The 19,776-nt window shown below is 31.6% G+C and overlaps 1 protein-coding gene and 1 long non-coding RNA gene across 2 annotated transcripts in view; one reads left to right on the top strand and one right to left on the bottom strand.

Moving 5' to 3' along the window:
• LOC130440970 (WD repeat-containing protein 74) overlaps nucleotides 1–8,618 on the top strand; it is a 32,061-nt gene extending 23,443 nt beyond the window's left edge. Inside the window, exons 4-5 of the mRNA XM_056774392.1 lie at nucleotides 6,001–6,199; nucleotides 8,298–8,618. Of these exons, the coding sequence (XP_056630370.1) occupies nucleotides 6,001–6,199; nucleotides 8,298–8,552 (454 nt within the window). The 3' untranslated portion in view covers nucleotides 8,553–8,618. The remainder of the gene's footprint in view (nucleotides 1–6,000; nucleotides 6,200–8,297) is intronic.
• Nucleotides 8,619–8,744: 126 nt separating this feature from the next.
• Nucleotides 8,745–10,504, bottom strand: LOC130440971 (uncharacterized). Its single transcript, XR_008909569.1, has 3 exons — nucleotides 10,381–10,504; nucleotides 9,041–9,751; nucleotides 8,745–8,946 (listed from the first exon to the last, which is right to left on the bottom strand). It is a non-coding gene; the product is annotated as an uncharacterized LOC130440971 (long non-coding RNA).
• Nucleotides 10,505–19,776: the final 9,272 nt, after the last annotated feature.

Below are 19,776 nucleotides of genomic sequence, written 5' to 3'. Positions count from 1 at the left end.
GTATCATGGAAAATACGTTTTATTTCTACTTCTGCTCTTTATAGAAAGTTTCTTACAATGAAGAAGTAAAGGTTCTAATGAATTAGCTAAGCCGTTTATTTTTATAGTGGCCTAACTCTGTTTTTCAATATTTTCTGGTTACGATAGTTATATTTATAACTTCATGTTTTTTATCAGTAAAGCATTTTAATTTTCATTTCGAACAAATATAATAAGTTTTGACATAAGTTTTCATAGTTAGTTCAGTAATTGAACTATTCAGTTTGAAGGTGGCTTGACTACATTTCTACTAAAATATTGATATTTACTAGTGATAATATCTGAAAGCAGTGATGAGAATAATTTTAATTAATTAGTATTTACAAGTTATCTTCAGTTTCTGGATAATTGCATTAGTTGATACGTTTAATTAATGTTGTATCCATATCTTACACCATCCATATATGGCCAATTGGATCAGCCCTGGTATGCATTTTTAATAGTGAAGAAGAAAATGTAACTAAAGATTAAAAACAGAAAAAAACAGAATTATTGAACATTATTATATTATTATAACAATAGAGAAAAGATGGATGAAGCATACATCCAAAAAGTGCGAAGCGGAATGTAGGAAAAATATTTTGTACTCAAACCGGTTGTCAAGAGTGCTTATATAAAGAAATTTGTTGAAGAAGATAGAATATTTTTGAGAAGATTTGGGGTTCCAGAAATTTTAACAAACAAAATATATTACTTTACAAAGCTGTTGAGCGCAAAATTGTGGAACGAAGACGTCCAACAAACAGAAAAGGTTCACCAAGAAAGAAGTTTTAGATACTTGTTAAATTTTTAAATTGGAAAAGCTCCCATCTGTTAAAAATACGTTTTGTATTCTTGTAAAGGAAGTTAAGGATGGTTAAAACGAGTATTAAATTCTCCAAATGATTCATGTGTGTGATGGTTGGATCATCAACAACAAATCAAAACCATATTAAAAGTTTTTCTAAATTTGAATTCAATTATATTAGATCTCATAATCCTAATAGAAGATATATACATCCTGATCTAACTGTTAGGAAAATGTTTAATTTATACGAACTATATATATTGAAATAGCAGAATCAGCTAGAAATTCACTAGAAGAACCAAGTATTACATAATTCAGATTATTTTGTTTTCATTCAACTTGCAAAAATCATTACCGTTTCCCAAGTTGACTACCTACCTCAATAGCAACGAAAATATGTATGTATGTGCCAAATTTGGGTCTACACAATTTTCATAATATAATATGATAGCATTTGTTAAATGCATCCTAAAACATGTTAAATATTTAAGAAGTGGAAGACACATTATAGCTTACATGTCCACCAGGCTAAATAGAAATATTAAGCTTTAATGTGGTTAAAAATTGTAAAAACTGTAAATAATGTGGCAATCATAGATCACAAATTTTTAATATTAGAACATTGTTTTTACCAAATGATAAGAGATTTCGGCCTCATTTTAAAAATAACAGTAAAATTTAAGGATATAATTGACCCATTACGATACATACCAGCAGGACATCATAATTAGTTCAAATCATTTACACACGCACAAAATGTAGGTGAGTAGTAAATTGTTTTGTAATAAATTTATATTTGCAATTTTGTATAATTATATTTGTAATTTTGTATAATTCAATATTGTTTTTATTTTTTAATTTGGAGCATCTTAAATAATGTTGATTGGACTTGGGCACCTTCTAATTTTATAATGAATCTTGTTGTTAATTTTGAAAGCGGCTCAACTCCATTCTTGATAAGAAAATGCATACTATTTACTTAACAATTGCCACTATTTTAATAGGAACTATAAATTTAACATCTTTAGATACACTCAAGCAGTATCTCATTAGTATCCTATATATATATATATATATATATATATATATATATATATATATATATATATATATATATATATATATATATATTTTTAAACTCATTGAAACGCAAATCCTCAAATATTTGAAGATAAATAGAGGTAGGCCACATTAAAACAAATGGCTGTTATAAATATGTTTATCTATAGTGTACATACAGGGTATTTCTAAATTCATATGACCAAATTCAGGAGGTGATTGCTCGTATGAAATAAACATGGGTTTTTTCTATAACAAAATTTCCTCGGCCCCTTTCCGAAATATCACCCTTAAAAGGTGGTGATTAAAATTGAGTTTTTATTTTTTTGAAATTCTATAATTTTCGTGCGCTCGCAAAGGACTAATTACACTTTATTTCATATCAAAAGATTTTTTGCAGATGAAGTTTCATGAAATAAAATTAAAATCTTTGTTTTATTTAAAAATTTTTATCCTCAATTTTTTTTCCTAAAACCAATAGCTGAAGGAAAAAAATATACACCATAATTTATAATTTTTTTAAAAAATTGAGGGGAAAACAGTACAGATCTAGAAATGTGATTTATAATAAATGCTGGAAATTAGCACCTCTAGCCAAAATACATGAACGTAGCCTACGTGTCATAAATACACGTTCAAAGATTTGAGGTCTATTGTATTTCTTATGGTGTCACACGCTACTTGATTACGAATCGTTGATATCAACTATGAGTGACATTTAGATAGAGACAGAAATGGGAAGGAATTAACTCTGGAGATCGTCGAGGCCAATGTTGGGGCCCACCCTGACCAATCCAACGGTTGTGCGATGTCTTGAAGTAGTTGAGGGAGATAATTTTCGAGAAAACTAGTGTTGTTCTCTTTTTAGTTCTTTAAAACTCATCACACAGATGATAGGCTGATATTTAGAGTGTTAACAATTTTTCTAGTACTTGTTTCTGGGTATAAATCAATTTCATCTAAAATATCTTGTTCTACCATTACATTTCTAACTATCCAGAAACGACCAGTGTTAGTTGAATTTCTTTTTAACATTTCAGTTTTGGAAGCGGTTATGAATATGTGTAAATTCGGAATGATCAGGCGTCATTTGTTGCGGATATTTTTCAGCATAAAGACATCAATTTTGCTGAGAATTATCATTTGCCATACCTTGCATGTCGGCCATTTCAGCGTTTTGTACATGTTACAATACACAGATAACGCAAAATATTAACCTACAAAATTACAAGTAAACTTCGATTGGTGACTATCAACAACAGTGTTTTACCTCAGCCTACTACAATTTGAAAAAACATTAAGTAAACACGGTAAATGAATTACCGAAGTGATAACATCCTACTATTCTAAAACGTACTACTACTAAAAAACGTAATTAAAAGGTAGAGGTGGTCATTTCCACCATTATGAATCGTATTACATTTTACATGTTTATTTTTCCTCTGCAGCTATTAGTTTTGGAAAAAAATTAAGGATAAAACATATTTATAGATAAAACAAGTTATAATTTTATTTGATAAAATTTGATCTTAAAAAAGTTTTCATATGAAATAAAGTAAGGGCTGCTAATTTCAAGTTTGTAGCATTGCTGAAATTTCAGAAAAATAATTTCGAATTCCCCTCGGGATCTGGCTAATAATACAATTCGTCTGCATATGCTAAAATTTGCTGATTCTAGTGATAGATTAAACCTTGTGTCTGTATTTCCGCTTTCCAATGTGAGGTTAAAAAGTAATGTGGAGAAAGGGCCCACCTGCTTCAGCCCTATTTTTCATTGAAATCTTTCTTCAGACAGTACTTTGATCTCGGTTCTAATGTCCTCAACATTCTCGATTTCTGGCTTTTCTTTCCGCTCCAGTATATTTTCTATAATTCTTCCTGTATCTTCACTTATCAGTCTTTTCTTATTGAATTTATTAATAATCTCTGATGTTTGCCAATTCATTTTAGTTATAACCAGAACATGATCTGTCTGCATATTTTGCCTAAAACTTCCGACATGTTTTGTTGTTTTTTCGTGAATTCTCTCTATAAACACAAGGTATATTTGATTCTTAGTTCTCACATTAGGCGATATCCACGTTATTTTGCATATTTCCTTGTGGTCAACACTCGTGCTTTTAATTTTCATTTTCTTTGCTTCAGTCAGACTGATGATCATATTTCAATTTTCATTGCTATCTTGATGTGTGCTTAAATTTTTCTTCTTTGCATAATATTACATTTATATCACCTACTATCGTTTGTATATCAAACTATGCAACTCTTCCTTCTACTATATTTATTTCTTCATATTATTCATTTTTGGTTATCAAGTCCTTGTCTTCTGATGATGCATATACGTTTATAACCGTTAATTTCTTATCATCCCTCACAATCTTTTTACATAGCCTGTTCGATACTGGTTTGAAATATAATATAATTATAATAAAAATATAATCCAAGAGGACTTTATAATAAATCCCGTTCCGAAGTACCAGTTTTGACCTCTGCTGCAAAAAAGGTGTATTCACCTACCATATCTTCTCGGTTTTTTGTTTCTTGCACTGCCGTAACATCAATTTGATATTTTTTCATCGTGTCTATCTATTCTAAATTCCTGGCCTTTGCCTGGTTGTTATCCTTATTATCCGTCTCTTCAGCGATAGTATAAGACTTATGCACTACTCAGCTTAGAGCTGGTATCATTCACCTGTCCTGGATACAAAGTATCAAAAAGATTAGGCTCAGTTCACATAATAAACCTGTGCACTGTGTGGCAGGTATTCAATATCACAGACTTCAGGATGTTAGCTAAATTGTTTTTTGGTAATCCTGTTTGGCGATGCTATCGTGCAGGGTCTTAGGCACGACGCCGGTTGCTGACGTGATAACTGGGATTATTTCCGCAATTTCGCTGTGCCACATTTGTTTAATCTAAATTGAGAGATCAGCATACTTGGCCAGTTGTTTCTCCAGGTGTGTTCTATGAGTGTTCGGTATAGCTACGACGATGAAGACTGAGTTGACCCCTCTATCAACCACTACGATGTCAGGTTTGTTATTCGTCACCTGTTTATCGGTGATAATCGACCTATTCTAATGGAGTCTACAATTTTCATTCTCGATCACCTCCTTCGGCTGGTATTTATAGTACGACGTATAAGTATTGAAAAGACAGAAATTGTTGGCCCGTTTTTGGTAAATCATGGTCAGTATTAGCCAACACACTACAAGCAGATGTTATAGTTAACTGGTCTCCGCGATGTGTACCAACACTTTCTGAATTTGTCTGCTCGAGTGTTCGGATATTTAATCACATTCATCTGGTAGTTGTTAGGTTGATACCTTGATCCTGGATAGCTATCATGAAGCCTTCGGCTTTTAGAAAGAGAGTTTTGCTGGTGAGCTGATGTTTCTGATTTCCTATAAAAAAATACACGTATTCTCTTCACCTGTTGAGAGTGTAGCTCGACAGCTTCTCTTTTATTATTTTTTTAAGAAATCTACCTTTTCCGTTAGCTAAGTAATATTCTTTTTCATTTCAATGTTTTCTTTCTGTAATTTCTCCATATTTTCGCAGATTTTTAACCATTTGTTTGATTTCCATCATCAGAACCTGTAGAATACCTTTCACTTTCTTCGTGTCCGATATTTCTTCTCGTACTATTGACTTTTTTTGATAGCTTAACTTCTTGTAAAGAAATCTGGACTTTCTTTGTCTCTTATTGTTTTTAAAACTTCTATGGTTTCTATGTTTCTCTATTCTAATATCCTTTCTAGGTATTGAATACAATCCAACAACACCGCTTTGATTTCAACGTGACCTCTGTTTGTCCTTTTGTCCTTCATTAACCTTCATTCACTTTAACACTTTTTGTGAGATCTTTCTCCGTTTTGACGTTCTTTGATTTCACTATTATACATTTGGCACATTATTCGATTTTTATTTTAACAATAATTCCTAAATTTAGGAATTATTGTTTGTGAAAAATGAATTTAAACTTTCTTTTACGACAATTACGTTGTCATTGGCGAATTGAATAATTTTTTAATAATTAATAGAACTCCAACTTTTCAACTTATTGTGCGGTCATTGGGATTCAAGTGAAATTAAAACGCTTATTATTTTTTAGGCAATGTTTGGTAGGGACGACTAGGGGATATATGCAATTATTAGATATGAAGGTTGGCAAGTGTATGAAAACATTTACAACTTTTGCTGGAAGTGTAACAGATATTGTTTGTGATCCAATAGAACCTTATGTTTTTTCTACTAGTTTAGATAGACATTTGAGGGTACACCACTTGGAAACAAAAGAATTGTTGCAAAAGGTAAGGAAGACTCAACAATGCTGTTTAGAGACCCAATTTCAGTCTTTATTAAGATAAAGACCGAAATTAGCTGCTGTTAAAGATGCAATTACTGTTAAAAGATTTGAAATCAAGATCATTGATAATTTTTCAGCATGTATTAAGATTTTTGGTGATTTTTGATAGTATTAATGCTTGTATAAATTTTCAAACTCATAGAATTCAAAATTCAATATTCAAATTGACGTTGATAGAAATATTGATTCTGGTTACCATAGGATTTTTCATTAATTTTTAATTGGTTAGATTTTGAATGACGTTGAATTTTTATAGGATAGATAAGAATAAGTTTTAGTGAATGATGTTTAATATTGATTGGTAAATTTATGGATAACATTATATTTTAATAGGTTAGGTCGTTATGAATGTAGTTGAATATTCATTGGCTAGAATATAAATGACAATAAATTTATAGGTTAGGTCGTTATAAGCGAAGTTGAAATTTATAGATTAGGTGAGGTTAGTTGGTTGTTAATGGCGTTGAATTTTTATAGAATTTGTTTTTTCAAAATCTAAAAGATTTGCATAAATTACACTAAGGTTATTTAAATCAGTTTTCTTATTACTGCATTGATCATTTTGGGCAATATACGAAAATGTATTGATATCTAGTTAGCCTAAACCAGTTCCATGCATAAATAAAATATTGTGTTACCATAGCAACGAACAATAACTTATTATAAGTGTCAGTGTAAAGTTTGACGTCAAAAAAGTAAAGAGTTACGCAATAAATTAAAAGAATAAAGATGTCCACCGAAATTGTGAAAATCGGAAAATTGGAGTATCGAGCCATCATCAAGTACCTGTATTTAAAAAGGTTAAGAGGGAAGCAGATTTACGAAGATATGCTTAATACCCTTGGTGATCAATGTCCTTCGTATGCGACCGTGAAAAATTGGACTGCAAGCTTCAAAAGAAGTAAATTTTCCATTGAAGATGATGACCGATCGGGAAGGACAGTTTCTGTGTCAGTCCCCAAAAAATCGATGCAGTTCATGACATTATCTAATCAGACCGTCGAATCGGGCTAAAACGGATATCTAAAGCGTTCATCATATACCGTCAATTTGGACATGACAAAAATTGCTGCAAAATGGATCTCCAAATGTTTGAATGTTGATCAAAAGCGTGCAAGAGTAGAAGCATCGCGTTCGATCAGTGTTCGATTTAAAAACGAGGTAGACTTCTTAAACCGAATTGTTACTATGGATGAGACTTGGGTACATTTCTACGATCCAGAAACAAAGTAACAATCGATGGAATAGCGACATTCTGGTTCTCCAAAACCTAAAAAGTTTCGAGTCCAAAAATCTGCTGGAAAAGTTCTTGCTTCAGTTTTTTGGGATTGCCATGGAGTAATCATGATTGACGTCTTGGATAAGGGAGATTACTATTCGACTTGTCTTTCCTCATCTGAAAAAAAGTTTAAAAGGTCGTAAGGTTTTTTCCAACGAGGAGGTAATAAAAGTTGATGGAGGTCTGGTTTGCAGAGCAAGAAGAAACATTTTTTTTTGAAAGGTCTAGAGACGTTGCAGGTTCACTGTAATAAATGTATCCAATTAAGAGGAGAATATATAAATAAAATATTTTGACATTTAAATTTTGTTTGGTTCTATAGTAGGTTGAGAATTTCTCAATATATTCTCGTATGTTATTTCTAAAAATAAACGTTGTTTGTAGTTTTTACAGTTGTCAAAACTTTGGCAGATTCATAATTCATATTGTTTACTGTTTAGCAAAAATTGATAAACCTACTCTTATGACCTAGACCCATTGTACCATTAATCAACACTCCCATCAAACCCCATTGGAATTGGTTAACTGCTTGACCTTCAACTCCCTCTCCGTTGAGGAACGTTGCCGTAGATGTATTGATCAAGATAAGCATCAATTTGATCACTTACAATAATCCTTTCTCTAATCCCTTTTAGAACTTCTTTTGATAAATTGATTTTGACATTGAGTTTTTTTCTTTCAATGCAAATTTCTTGCCAGACTTATGTTGACCTCTGTATATTTATAGTAATAGAAATTTGAAATAGTATTTGTTATTTTTTAGACTTATATGAAAGTCAATTTGACGACTTTATTGGTAACACCTGCGGTAAAAGAAGAAAAAAAAGAGCAAGATGAGAAAGATAACAGCAATTCACTTAATATAGAAGATGGTGTTGATTTAGATGAGGAATATGAAACCATTTTTCAGAATATGGAAGTTGTTGGTGAGGAAATGAAGAAGAAGAAAAATAAAAGACATATTGAAGAATGTAATAAAAAGGCAGTGAAGAGACATAAAGTGAAAAATAAACATTAAATCATACAAAAACATTATATCTTAAAAATAAAAGCTGATTTGAAGGAACTCCCATTTCTTTTAATTTCAGTTTTATATATTATTCCTTTTTTTATGGGCAAATTTTTCAGTGTATTGATATTTCTATTTCTCTTTAAACAAGGAAAAAATATTTTTAATATTTAATAACAGAATGAAATAATTTCATTTGAATCTGTTAAATAAATAGTTTATTTCAAAGTGTTTACCATTTTTAAAGTGCGATTTAACCATGTAATAAAAAGTATCCAAGTTTATTATAAGTTAATATAATAGAATAATTAATTTTCCATCGGTAAAGAATGAGCCGCCAACATAATATTTCTTTTCATGCCCACTTCACATGAACTAGAATGTTTTAGTATTAAGTAGATACCTTCAAAAAAATCACTAATATATCTCTTGTACTGTCTAGAAATGGCCAACTCATTTTTTAAATGACCCACTTACACTTGATTTTTTTTACTTACAAGTAGTGGAAGTTTGTTGTGCAAAAATTTTAGGTTGTTCACCCTATCAAGGTCCCCATTAAAAATCCAAATGCTAACAATTACACTGTTCTTAATTCCGCCGCTAAACATTCATCGACCTTGATTCTGAATTTGGTAACCTGTACATTACGCCTCCTTATCAAACTTTCATCAATGAAATGTAGTTTCTTCTGTTCTAAAAATGTGCATAAGAGTTCAGGTAGTGAACACACTCTTCACAGTACCACTACACCATCACTCAAATTTCACCATATGACGCGCGTTTTGATAACCAAGTTATCGTCTTCAGAAGATAAATTGTTTATCTTCAGTCTCTGGAGACGATAATTTGGTTATCTAAATGCGCGCCACACGGTGAAATTGTGAGTGTTGGTATCGTGTAAAGAGTGTTCAGAATGGATGTCACCAACGGTTTCAAAAATTCCAACTGATAAGAGTCTAGGATCCTCTTGAATCATAATTCTTCATCATTGATTCATTGAAACCTACTGCAATAAAATGTCAAATGGATTAACTATTATTTAGGTGAATTCAAATTTCATGCACTGAAACATAAAACATTTTTCCTTACCATATGTATAAGGACTTTCCCAACAATTATCGAATTTTTCAAATTTTTCAATAACTATGATATTAATATAAGTCATAAAGGACATGATACATTATCCAAATATTTCACTAAATTAAAATCTAAAACACCAAAAAACAAAAGAAGTAATATTATATATCAAGTGCCTTGTACTAATTGTGACGCTGTCTAGATAGGGCAAACGTCTCAGTATTTAGAAAATAGACTAGGAGGTCATCAATACGATAAAAAAAATAGAACTAAATTAACGAACCATGGAATATCAAAAAAACAATTTCAATTATAAAAATTCAAAATTCTTGAAACGCAATCTAATAGACAAAAAAGCTATAAATGATAAAAAAGATCTAAATAATTAAAGTAAAATTTATAGTTCCATTTTGTAAAATCTAATAAAACTACAAATAATTTAATTGATTACTGCTATATATTTGATATATAGGGACCAATGAAATATTAATTTTTCTTATTAGATAAAGTTCTAAGTTGATTTCATCCTTATTTTGATATTCATGATGAAGCTGATCTATAAATCACTATAAATAAGCAAATTGTCAGTGTCAATATCATATTTTGATAAAGACTTGAAGAAAAGTTGAAACGTCAAAGTCTATCTTTCTTTTAAAAATTATAAAAAAAAAACGAATTTCATCGTCTGGGACTGAAGTTATGGTTAAATACAATATAAGAAATATGTATAAATGTATAACAATAATAAAATTTTACTTACTATAATTAATTAAGATTTCTGGTGATTTTTGATATTACTGAAGCTTGTAAAAATTTTCAAACTCATAGAATTCAATATTTTTTTTTTTTAATTTATTGTCGCATCAACTACAAAGGTTATTAGCGACATGTCAATTATAGTTTGTGATATAATTTGGTGTCTTTCAAATACTTAATTATGTTTGCATTATTACAATTTTCATTGAGTAAGGAGGTTATATTGTCTGGAAAATTGTTAAGTATTCTTTCATTTCTGTACTTTCGAAAGTTTAACAATAAATGTTCAACATTAAGGTTCTCGTTACAAGTTTCACATATCGGTGGGTTTTCTCTATTAAATAGATGGGAGTGTGTTGCTTTAGTGTGACCCAGCCTTAAGCGATCGATTTTTATTTGATCTGCGCGACTTTTTGGGCTACCTTTCCATGGTTTAACGTATGGTTTGATGGTTTTCAATATTGACTGCGATATGTTCCACTCACTTTGCCACTTACACTGAGCTTTCGCTTTTATTACCGCTTTGAAATCACTGACCATCACTTCGCGCACAATTGTTGCTTTGTTGTTATTGTTGTAAAAAATTACTGAACGTAACCCAGCAATTAAGTTGGCAAGGATGATTATTATGTCAAGAATAAAAAAAAATGGTTACTTTCAGATTCAAGTCATTTTGTGTAGTTTTACTTCTAATATAATAAAAGTATAGAAGAACCTGTATAAATTTCTTTTATTTATATTATAGAAGAAACGAATATTACAACAGGTTATGGGCCCAGGCCAGATTTAATAAGCTTCAGTGAATTTCAAAGTAAAGTATAAAAGCTAATCTAAAAAATAAGGCGTGCCGGCTTGGCTTGTAAAGCAAATTAAAAGCAGAAATGGAATCTGAAAGTGTAAAGTTTACTTTCGCCAGACTAGACAACAACAATTATCAAAATTGGAAATTTAGAATTAAAATGTTGCTTACACGAGAAGGAAATTGGTCTGTTGTAGAAGAGGCAATACCAAATGAACCATCTGTTGAATGGAAACGTAAAGATGAAAAAGCACAAGCTACAATTTCATTAAGTATCGAAGACAATCAGATAGCACACATTTATAAATGCAAGAATGCGAAAGAAATGTGGAATGAACTGCAAAAGGTACATGAAAGAAATAATTTAAGTAACAAGTTGTATTTATTGAGGAAGCTGTATCAGTCTAGACTTGAAAATAAACCAATGCATGAATACATTAAAGAAATACTAGAATTAGTTGAAAGACTACGAGGAGTTGGTGAGACTATTAAGGATTTCCATGTAGCTGCATTATTGTTAGGTGGATTGCCAGAAAGTTATTCCACATTAGTAACAGCATTAGATGCTAGGCCAGATGATGAATTGACTCTTGAATATGTAAAGGGAAAACTAATGGATGAGTATAAAAGAAAAGAAGATACCAGTTCAACAGAGACGGCATTAAACACAAATAAAAAGTTTTCGAAGGAGATGAAAGAAAAAATAGAATGTTATTATTGTCATAGAAAAGGTCACTACAAAAAAGATTGTTTTTTCATGAAGAAAGACAGAAATAAGGGAAAGCAACATGCCAAAGTAACTGTTGAAGGTGATGAGTTGTCTGTCTCAGTTTTTTTGTTTCAATGTTTCCGGTAACAGTAAAAATAATCTAGAATGGTATATTGATTCAGGGGCTACAAGTCACATGTCAAATAATCCAGAATTATTTATTAAATTGGACTATTCAAAGTTAAATAAAATTATAGTTGCAAATGGACAGGAAATGCAAGTCAAAGGTAAAGGTGATATTTTAGTAAAAACAGAAATTTCAGGTAAATGCATAAGTTTAAAATTTAAAGATGTTTTATTTGTACCTGAGCTAAGCAATAATCTGTTATCGGTGTCTAAAATTACAAAAGCTGGTTATAACATAAAGTTTGATGATTGTAATTGTTATATAGAAATTAATAATTCTATTATAGCCACAGGAAAATACTGTAATGGTTTATATAAATTAAACATGTTTTCAGAAAAAGTAAATATTGTAAAAACATATGAGGAAATGAATAATTGTATACATACATGGCATAGACGTTTAGGTCACAGAAGCCCTGATGATATAAAAATGATAGTAAGTAAAGATTTAGCTATTGGCATAAAAATAAATGATTGTGGTCAGAAAAAACAATGTGTCACTTGTATTGAAGGTAAATTAATGAGGAAATCTTTTCCTAAAAAATCAGAAGTAAGACGTTTAAAGTTCTTGATTTAATCCATAGTGATATATGTGGACCTATAAGAACCCCTACTGTTGGTAAAAAGAAATATTTTTTGACTTTAACTGATGATTTTTCAAGATATACCACACTTTATTTATTAGAATCTAAAGATGAAGTATATATTAAACTAAAGGAATTCATTCTAGAAGTCAAAAATATTTTTGGGGCCTATCCAAAAACATTTAGAAGTGATAATGGAGGGGAATATACAGGGGTAGCTGTGCAGAAGCTACTCAAAAGTTTTGGTATAAGCTTTCAGTCGACTGCACCATATTGTCCAGAGCAAAATGGTGTGTCGGAGAGGAAAAATAGAACATTGATGGAATCGGCAAGGTGTATGTTATTAGATGCTAATTTACCCCATAAATATTGGGGGAAAGCAGTAACAACTGCTAACTACATTTCTAATAGACTACATACTAAAAGTAAAGAAAAGACACCTTATGAGTTATGGGTCGGAAAGAAACCTGATTTATCATATTTCATTACATTTGGTTCTCAGGCTTTTGTTTACATTCCAAAAGAAAAAAGATCTAAACTAGAGAAAAGAGCAAAAACAGGTATTATGGTGGGATACAGTGAAAATAGTAAAGCTTATAGAATTCTAGATACAGATACAGATAAAATTATTATAAGTCGTAATGTAAAATTTAATGAATTTCTGAATCAACCTTTTAAAAACATAAATAACTGTAAGGCTGAAACTAGCAACTCAGATCCTGATTCAGCAATTACTGTTGACCTACAAACAAAAACTAAACATGGAGTGGATGATAGTGACATAAATGAAGAAGGTGGAGGATCAAATAATAATATCAATGAAGAAGAAAATGAAATTCCAGAAGAAACTGGAGGTGATCAAGAAATTGTAACCAGATCAGGAAGGGTGTCAAAGAAAAGAAATTATGAAAGTTACATTTCATACAATGTGATGAATAAGGAAACTTATAATGAAATGCAAGATCCAAAGACCGTAGATGAAGCGATGTCAAGAAGTGACCGAAGAAATTGGGAAAAAGCAATGGAACGAGAGTACGAATCATTAATGAAAAATGAGGCATGGATTTTAGTAGACCGTCCATCAAACAAAAATGTTGTGCCAAATAAGTGGGTGTTTTGTTTAAAAAGGAATTCAAATAATGAAATACGATATAAAGCACGGCTAGTTGCAAAGGGTTTCACACAAACCTTTGGTATAGATTATTTTGAAACTTTTTCACCTGTAGTTAGATACTCTACAATAAGAATATTGTTTGCTTTATCTGTAGAATTAAGTTTAGATATTGACCACTTAGACGTAGAAACTGCATTTTTAAACGGAAACTTGGATGAAGAAATTTACATGGTGCAACCTGAGGGGTTTATTCTAAAAAATAATGAAAATAAAGTATGTTTATTAAAAAAGGCTATATATGGATTAAAACAATCCTTCAGAATTTGGAATATTAAAGTAAAAAATGTCTTAAAAGACTTAGGTTTTTAGCAATCAAGTTTTGAACCATGTATATTTTTCCAAAACTAGGACAAATTTATAATTCTAGTGGCCCTTTATGTTGATTTTTTAATTTGTTCAAATTCCTCAGTTTTTAAAACCAACCTCAAACAGGAATTGTCAAAACAATTTAAAATTAAAGACTTGGGACCAATCAAATATTTTTTAGGTTTAAATATTGATTTTGACAAACAATATGATTAAAGTTAATCAGAGGGACTATATTTTAGAATTATTAGAGCGTTTCAAGTTAGGTGATGCTAAAACTGTTTTGACTCCTATTGAAGTCGGTTTAAAATTGAAGCCAACCACTAATGAAAAACCGAATGTACCGTATCAGAATTTAATTGGTTCATTAATGTACTTGGCTGTCCATACAAGACCAGATATATCATTTAGTATTAGTTATTTGAGTCAATTTAATTCAAGTTTCAGTATTGAGCACTGGAAACATGCAAAACGGGTATTAAAATACTTAAAAGGGACCTTGGACAAAAGCCTAATTTTTTGTAAATCAGACAAAAATTTGTATGGTTATGTAGATGCAGATTTCTTAAATGATATAATGACAGGAAATCATATTCAGGATTCGTTCTAAAAATGAGTAATGCTCCAATCTCTTGGGAATCCAAGAAACAATCTTGTGTTGCACTTTCTGGTACTGGGTCCGAGTATATCGCCATTACTGAAGCATGTAAAGAAGCCATATTTGTTAGTGGTTTTTAAATGAGTTTTGTGAGTCTAAGACCGTAATTCTTTTCAATGACAGCCAAAGTGCACAAAAATTGTTAAAAAACCCTGTTTACCATAACAGAACTAAACATATAGACACTAAGTACCATTTTGTAAGGGAAGTAATTGAAAAAAATTTGGTTGAAATTAAATACATGCCTACTGAAAAAATGGTAGCAGATCTTTTAACAAAAGGGCTGCATAATCCCAAGCATATTTTTTGTACTAAAAATATTGGTCTAAATTAATTGCTGGTTTAAGGGGTAGTGTTGTAAAAAATTACTGAACGTAACCCAGCAATTAAGTTGGCAAGGATGATTATTATGTCAAGAATAAAAAAAAAATGGTTACTTTCAGATTCAAGTCATTTTGTGTAGTTTTACTTCTAATATAATAAAAGTATAGAAGAACCTGTATAAATTTCTTTTATTTATATTATAGAAGAAACGAATATTACAACAGTTATCTGCTGCTTCTCTGGCGTATTGATCCGCTTTTTCGTTTCCTGGGATATTGGTGTGCGATGGGACCCAGATAATTTGGACACACGCTTTGGAATGGTGGAGGAGGTATAGTTGGGTTTTAATGAGGGAACCTAGTGGGTGTTTGGTAAAGAGTTGTTTAATGGTGTTGATGGAGCTCATAGAATCAGTAATTACTGCAATTTTTTTATATTCATATCTACTGGCGATTGTTAATGCCTGAAATATGGCATAAAGTTCGCCAGTGTGGACGCTATTGTGAGGAGATAGCTTAAATGCAAAATTTTCGTTTGCTAGTATAACTGCTGCTTCTACGCCATTAGGTGTTTTGGATGCGTCAGTGTACATAAAGATGGTATTCTTTGAGGTTTTCTTCAACGAGGGTGCGAAATGATTGAACTATCAGGGGGTGGTTTGTTTTCTCTTTTTTGTAGTAACTCAAATTAACGTTGATGGTAGGAATAGGGATTATCCAAGGGGGAGGAGTTTTTATATTGGTTGGAAAGAAAACTGGTAGTTCGATTGTCAAGATGTTTGTGTATTGGCGAATTCTTTCGTAGAAGGGAATCGTTGTTTGTTTGTTTCCGAATAAATTTTTAAAGCGATCTGTTTTGATGTTGTGATTAACTGGATTATTTCTATTTGATAATACTGATGTTGCGTAGGTTATGCTAAGTTGCATTCTTCGCAGTCGAAGGGGTGGTTCTCCAGTTAGACAGTGGAGACTCTCTATCAGTGTTGTTCGAAATGCGCCGGTGGCGATTCTTAGTGCAGTGTTTTCTAATACGTCAAGTTGCTTGAGGTGTGTTTTCTCGCATGATGCATAAACTATGGAGCCATAGTCGATCCTTGATCTTATAAGAGCCTTATATAGATTTATCAGACAGGTGGAATCCGCGCCCCATTTATGGCTGGCAATTGTTTTCAATAGATTCAGACCATTTTGACAGACTTTCTTAAGGTAGTCAATATGTTGTTTCCAGATGAGTTTTTTATCAAAAGTTATGCCCAAAAATTTTATATATTCTACGAACTCTAAATTTTTACTTAAAGATTAATATAGGTTTTTCTTGTATGTACTTTCTGGAGAAGAGAATACATTTTGTTTTAGTTTCCGAGAATTTCAATCCGTTGGTGTTAGACCAGTTGCTTAGGTTATCGAGTACGGTTTGTAAATGCATTTGGATAGTGGTTATATTTTTCCCTTTTGCAAATAGTACTAAATCATCGGCGTATAATCTTCCTTTGACTAGCGGAGAGCATTTGTCAAGAATATCGGTGATAGCAATCAGGAATAGAGTGGTACTTATTGTAGACCCTTGTGGAATCCCATTCTTCTGTAGTTTTTTAGCTGATAGGCTTCTGTCTACTCTCACTTGGAAGTATCTGTCTGTCAGGAAATTTTTTATGAAGTGTAGAATGTTCCCTCCTAGACCCCACTTTTGTAGTTTTGAGGTTATATTGTGTTTCCAAACCATGTCATATGCTTTGGTGATATCCATATATACGGCTATGCATTCTTGTTTATTGGCAAAACCTTCGCTTATTTCGGATTCTAGGTCTATCAGGTTATCAGCTGTGCACCTATTTTGGCGAAATCCGCTTTGTTCTGGTGGCAATAAATTATTTTGTTCTAGTACCCAGAGTAGTCTACGATTAACCATTTTCTCCATAATCTTGCATAGGACGTTCGTTAATGATATTGGCCGGTAAGACTCTGGTTTTGTTCTTATTTTGTCAGGTTTCAAAAGTGGGATTATCACAGCTTCGCGCCAGCTTGAAGGAAAGACTTTATTAGTCCAAATGTAATTATACAGTTTTAATAGGTAGTTTTTGGTGCCTGAAAGTTTTTGTAGGAATACTACTGGTATTTGATCTGGACCAGGGGCAGTATGTTTTTGTGATTTCAGAGCTTCATAAAGTTCTATTTGGCTGAACGCGCAGTTAATAGGATTTGATTGTTCTTCACTAAAATCTTCCAAAATTTCTTCTTCGATATTTTTTATATTCTTTATGAACTTTGCATCATAGTTTGAATCATTAGAGTTATATTCGAATTGTGAAGCTAATGCTTCCGCTATTTCACTTGAATTTGTGATCAGAGTGTTATTTTTAACTAAAAATGGAATTCTTGGGGATTGTTTTATTCCAGACATCTTCCGAATATTTTGCCAAACTAAGGATGGTGGAGATGAGGATGTTATTGTAGATACGAATTTAATCCATGACTCCTGTCTACTCTTCTTCATAATATATCTCGCTCGGGCTCTTTGTTTTTTATATTCAATTAAATTTTCTACAGTATTCTTCCGTTTAAACTTTTTAAAAGAGGACTTATAAATTCTGATTGCGTTTTGATAGTCTTTGTTCCACCAAGGTAGTGGTTTATGGTTTAATAATATTTTAGTATATCCTATGTGTGTTTTGGCAGCATCTACGATTATAGATGTGAAGGTTTCTACGAGATTTTCTACATTTAAAATTGGCTGGTTATTTGTAATGTTAATCTTCGTTTCAACTGTTTCGCTAAATTTTTCCCAATTAGCATTTTTTAGATTCCATTTTGGGTTTGGTAAGCTATTATTATCAGAGAGTTTTGATGTATAGGAAATCTTTATAGGATAATGATCGCTTCCAAATAAATATGGTATTACATCCCAAGTTAATGTGGGAGTCAGGGCTGGTTCACACAGGGTGATATTAATGGCTGAGCATGTTCCTGTGTGTATGTCAATTCTTGTTGGTCTTCCGTCATTTAAGATGTTAAGATTTAGGGAATTTATCATGTTGTTAATTGTTTTGCCTCGGGCTGTGGTATAGTTTGATCCCCATATTGTATTGTGAGCGTTAAAATCACCTAAAATCAATCGAGGACTTGGAATAGTTTTTAGAACTTGTTCAAGTTCTGACGTATCGATATTTTGGGGTATGTATAGAGAGGATATATATATTCTTTGTGGTATATCAGCTGCTACAGTTATTATTTCACTATTGTTTGCTATAGAAATGATTTGTTGTGTGTTATATTTATTGTGGACGTATATTGCTACACCTCCAGATGCCTTTCCATTGTACGTTCTATTTTTGTAGAAGCAGGTGTAGTTTTTCAAGTTGTAATAATGTTGATTTTTAAAATTGGTTTCTTGTAAGCATATTATGTTTGGTGATAGTTCGGAGAGTAGGTTTTTAAGCATTTCGAATCTTCTGTAGAATCCTCTTAGATTCCACTGTAAAATTGAGTTATTATTAGTCATTATTCCTGCGATGATTCAGAGTAGTCTTCTATTTCTTGTGCGATAGTTGACGGGTGTAAATTTAGCTGTCCCATGATTTTTTTCCTGATTCTTGTTCTGATGCTTTTCATTCTTTTGTTTGTAAAATATGGATGCATGTTTGCGAGTAGTTTTAAGAAGCTTTTTGTATCTTCTGTATATATTTTTTATATACTTAATGGATCTTTTGTTCCTATTGCATTTTCGAAGAAATCAACGGCTTCCGCGAAAGTTAAGATTTGGCTTTCGTCTTCAAATATTTGTTGTGCTGACTCCATTAATTTGTAGAAAGTACTTGTTTGTGTATTTGATTTGTTGTTTACTATCTTTTCCGCTTTCTTAATTGTTTGTTCGTTTGGTTTATTAAATGTATCCTTTGTTTGTGGTGTAGGTGAAGGTGGAGTTGTGATCTCAGATAAGGTGCGTTTTGTATTCGTTGTATCTGTATTCATGTGTATTTCTGCTGATATGGTTAGTTTTTTAGAATTTCTGCTATCGGTTGTGGATTGAGTGGTATGTTTGAGGTTGGTAGGAGCTATATGTGATGGTATGTCTTCTGTTTGATTATTCACATTTGTTAGGTTTGTTGTGGTCGAGTTCGAATCTGAAGGTTTGTTGTAGATTTGATTGACGATGTTTGTTAATCTTGTTGTATTAGTGTCCATTGGTAATGATGTATTGTCGGATGTAGTGCTTATTGATGTGTTCTGACAATTATTAGAGTTATGTCCTGATCCGTTGCATAAAGAACACAAATGGCTATCATGCGTTAAGAAGATTCGGTATGTAGTATCTTCAAAATTAATAAGAATCGAGGTAGGTATTGTAATTTGTGTGGGAGATATGTAAACAATACGGCGAAAGCTTAGAATGTGTTTAAAGTTTGGGTTAGAAGTACCGATTTTGAGGAGTGTTATGGAAGACGACAGATGGAGGCCCAATTGTCTGAGTTCCTTTTCGATAATTGTATGAGGTATAGTTGGACAGACGTTCGATAGTAGTAATCTTTCACTGGGTGTTATAAGTCGACGTACAGAAAGAATTTCGTTATTCACTTTGATTTTTCCATTGCATTTTGTTAAGAATTCGTCCACGTCTTCTTTTTTAGTTAGATATATGCATATTCTATTATTGGTTATTCTTG

Source organism: Diorhabda sublineata, chromosome 3, assembly GCF_026230105.1.
Source record: "Diorhabda sublineata isolate icDioSubl1.1 chromosome 3, icDioSubl1.1, whole genome shotgun sequence".
Classification (NCBI taxonomy): Eukaryota; Metazoa; Arthropoda; class Insecta; order Coleoptera; family Chrysomelidae; genus Diorhabda; species Diorhabda sublineata.
Note: the sequence above shows the minus strand (reverse complement) of the source record. Positions and strands in the feature narration are given on the sequence as shown.